Source organism: Gavialis gangeticus, unplaced genomic scaffold (assembly GCF_001723915.1).
Source record: "Gavialis gangeticus isolate Ggan-Ray unplaced genomic scaffold, GavGan_comp1, whole genome shotgun sequence".
NCBI classification, from domain to species: domain Eukaryota; kingdom Metazoa; phylum Chordata; order Crocodylia; family Gavialidae; genus Gavialis; species Gavialis gangeticus.
Genome location: NW_017728992.1, coordinates 141,997,251 through 141,999,815, shown reverse-complemented (window position 1 = coordinate 141,999,815; position 2,565 = coordinate 141,997,251). Strand labels below are relative to the sequence as shown.

At 47.8% G+C, this 2,565-nt stretch overlaps 1 protein-coding gene across 1 annotated transcript in view; it reads left to right on the top strand.

The window, feature by feature from the left end:
- Window positions 1-228: 228 nt before the first annotated feature.
- The window catches only part of LOC109298861 (tigger transposable element-derived protein 1-like), a gene marked incomplete at its 3' end in the record, with an annotated part of 19,054 nt that continues 16,717 nt past the window's right edge, over window positions 229-2,565 (top strand). Inside the window, 1 exon segment of the mRNA XM_019519190.1 lies at window positions 229-343. Within this exon segment, the coding sequence (XP_019374735.1) occupies window positions 229-343 (115 nt within the window).

The window sequence follows — 2,565 nt, the reverse complement described above, 5'->3', positions numbered from 1 at the left end:
TGAGCCTGATTCCCCTCTCATTTCTCTTGCTTTAAGATCACTGGGAAACCATTTTCTTCACAGCATTTGATGACATAGGCTACAAAAGCTCATGCCTCTGAAACTATTACTCTCTAAGGTGCCACCCTGCTCTGCCTTCTGCCTCACTTCAGTGGAATTACTCCTCTTTTGCACTGGTGTAAGCCATGGGTGTTAAATTTACCCCATGACCCAGGCCAGATCTGGACCATGGAGCTTCTCACAGGTTGGATCTGTGGGGCAAGTGGCAGCTGTGACAAGGACAGTAACAGTGGCAGCAAGGGCAGCAGTAGCAAGGCCAGTGATGAAGCTAACAGCAGCAGTGGTGAGCCAAGCAGCTGCAGGGTGAGCGAGGCAGTGTCAGCATTGTCTTCACTTGTCTGCCAGCTACTGATGCCCATATCCAGCAGCGCCACTGCGTCCTGGATTGTGTCACAGGTCCCACCCCCATATTCCATAGCCTGATGGGCTGGATGGAGTGGCTCTGTGGGATGGATATGGGCCATGGGCCACATGTTTAACACCCCTAAGCAAGTGTAAGCAATGCTGTAAGAAAGCAATCAAGTCTTCTACCTATGATATACTCCTTTAATGCTGCAGTTAGCTCTAAGCCACAGCCACTGAGTCATACATTGATTTATTTCATAAAGCCTTAATGATGAACCATATAAGAGCTGAAAAGGGATGACAGAATTTTTTTCATAGGCTCTTTTAAGCCTACGGCAGTAGATGCTTTGTTAAGTGAAATGCCACTGTGCATTGCCATAACAAGGGAAATAAAAATAAAGATTCCAATATTCAGAAAGCAGAACTGCAAATGTCAATTATTGACCAAAGTGAAGTGAATAGAATGGACAAAGAAATTACTTAGAGCTGAGTCAGAAGCTAGGAGCCTCACTTCTTTAAAAAATAGAACATGGTCTATAAAGCTAGTGAAAAGATCCTCATTTAATGCCTAAATAGCCCTGAAATGCCGTGAGCTGCATTATGTGAAATCTTTGGCTCTCTGATACTGTTTCCTGTATTTTTAAGTCTCCTGTTTTAGACTAGTGGCCCTGGTTCATTTCTATGCAGTTTGCTTGTGGAGGGAGCCTGCTGTTCATGGTTCTCTCCCTGCTCATGTAGAAAACAGAAATTTCACCTTCATGGCAGTGTATTTCTCTTCCTACCCACTCTTCCTCTTCCACTAACTTGGGATTCTTCATGGAAAGGGCTTTGACATAATTTGAGACGGAATGGGAGGCAGAAGCGGGGTGAAAGGCAATGGAAATATGCTGAAGTATCTTGCCTTACTAAGGCTGTGGATGTTAGTGCTTATGGTAGTAGCACTTCATAGAACAAATCAAAGTTTTGCCCTAGTGTATTAGCACCCACTGCTAAGTAAAGGCAAAATGGGTGTAAAACACTGCTGTTTGACAGCATTTATACCCACCTTGCACTTGTGTACATAGCTGTATCAAGTGCAGAAGAATGGTTAATTAGGCTCCTGGCTTCCACGACCCACCAGCTTGGCTGTCCCTATGGCTCAATCCTGCGACCAGCTTCCCTCATTGGACAGATTGAGAGTGAATGTGAATGTATGTAGGGGCACTACATGGATAGGAGTATGTGGAGGAGAAACTAAATGACTATGACAATGGAGAGTGTATGAAGGAGTGAGCGAGCTAGTTTAAATGGAAAAAAAATAATTTGGGTATGAGAGGATGAATGAGTATCCAAGAGCATAATAGTCAATGACTGTCCATGAGGAAGAGGCTAGATGTCAGAGAAGGTAGGGCCCTGCCCTTTACTGTACTTTAAGAAGCTCATTTCTGGAAGGCTAATTACATTGTTGTTACTTTTTTGTGACTTCCAACTGGTATTGCAAGGTAGCCACCTGTCAGTGCAGGGGCAGCAGCATTCTTGCAATGGCTTTACTCTCTAGGGGTGCGTCCACACATGCAAGCACGTGCACTTGCAGCAGCTCAAATAGAAGCAGTGCAAATCTGAGCCGGGGCTTTTTGCCTCAACACATATTCTCGGACATGCACTTTGTTGTGGAGAAAATTGTGTCACTTGGGGCAAAATAACCCTGCCTGGCTCCTCCCAGATCTGCAGCCAGGGTGAGCTAGAGCCTGGGGCCAGCACCTGTGCTGTCCCCAGCAGTATAAAATGCCACCCTGGCAAGTAAGTAGCTCAAGGCTACTAGCTCTCAGGAGCTTTTGGGTGCCTCTACTTACCCTAGAATGAGGGCTGGGGGGACTCTGGGGCCTTCTGGCAGAGCTCCCCCATGCAGCACAGAGTAGTGGGGAGCAGGAGGGCCCAGTCTGGGGCCAGTGGGGCTGTTCCTCTGCCCCATGATGTGCGGGAGGGCACCAGTGACACAGATGGCAGCAGAACTGCCAGTAAGTGCTGGGGTTTTGTTTGTTTTTTAAACTAACTATGGGGATGCTAGGGTGGGGGGGTTGTTCTGCTTCCCTTGTCTCCGGCTGCTGCCTCTGCCGCGCAGCTCCAGGCGGGCGGGCAGCTCCTGCCCAGCGCGTGGAGCTCCGGCTCCCGGCTGCCTTC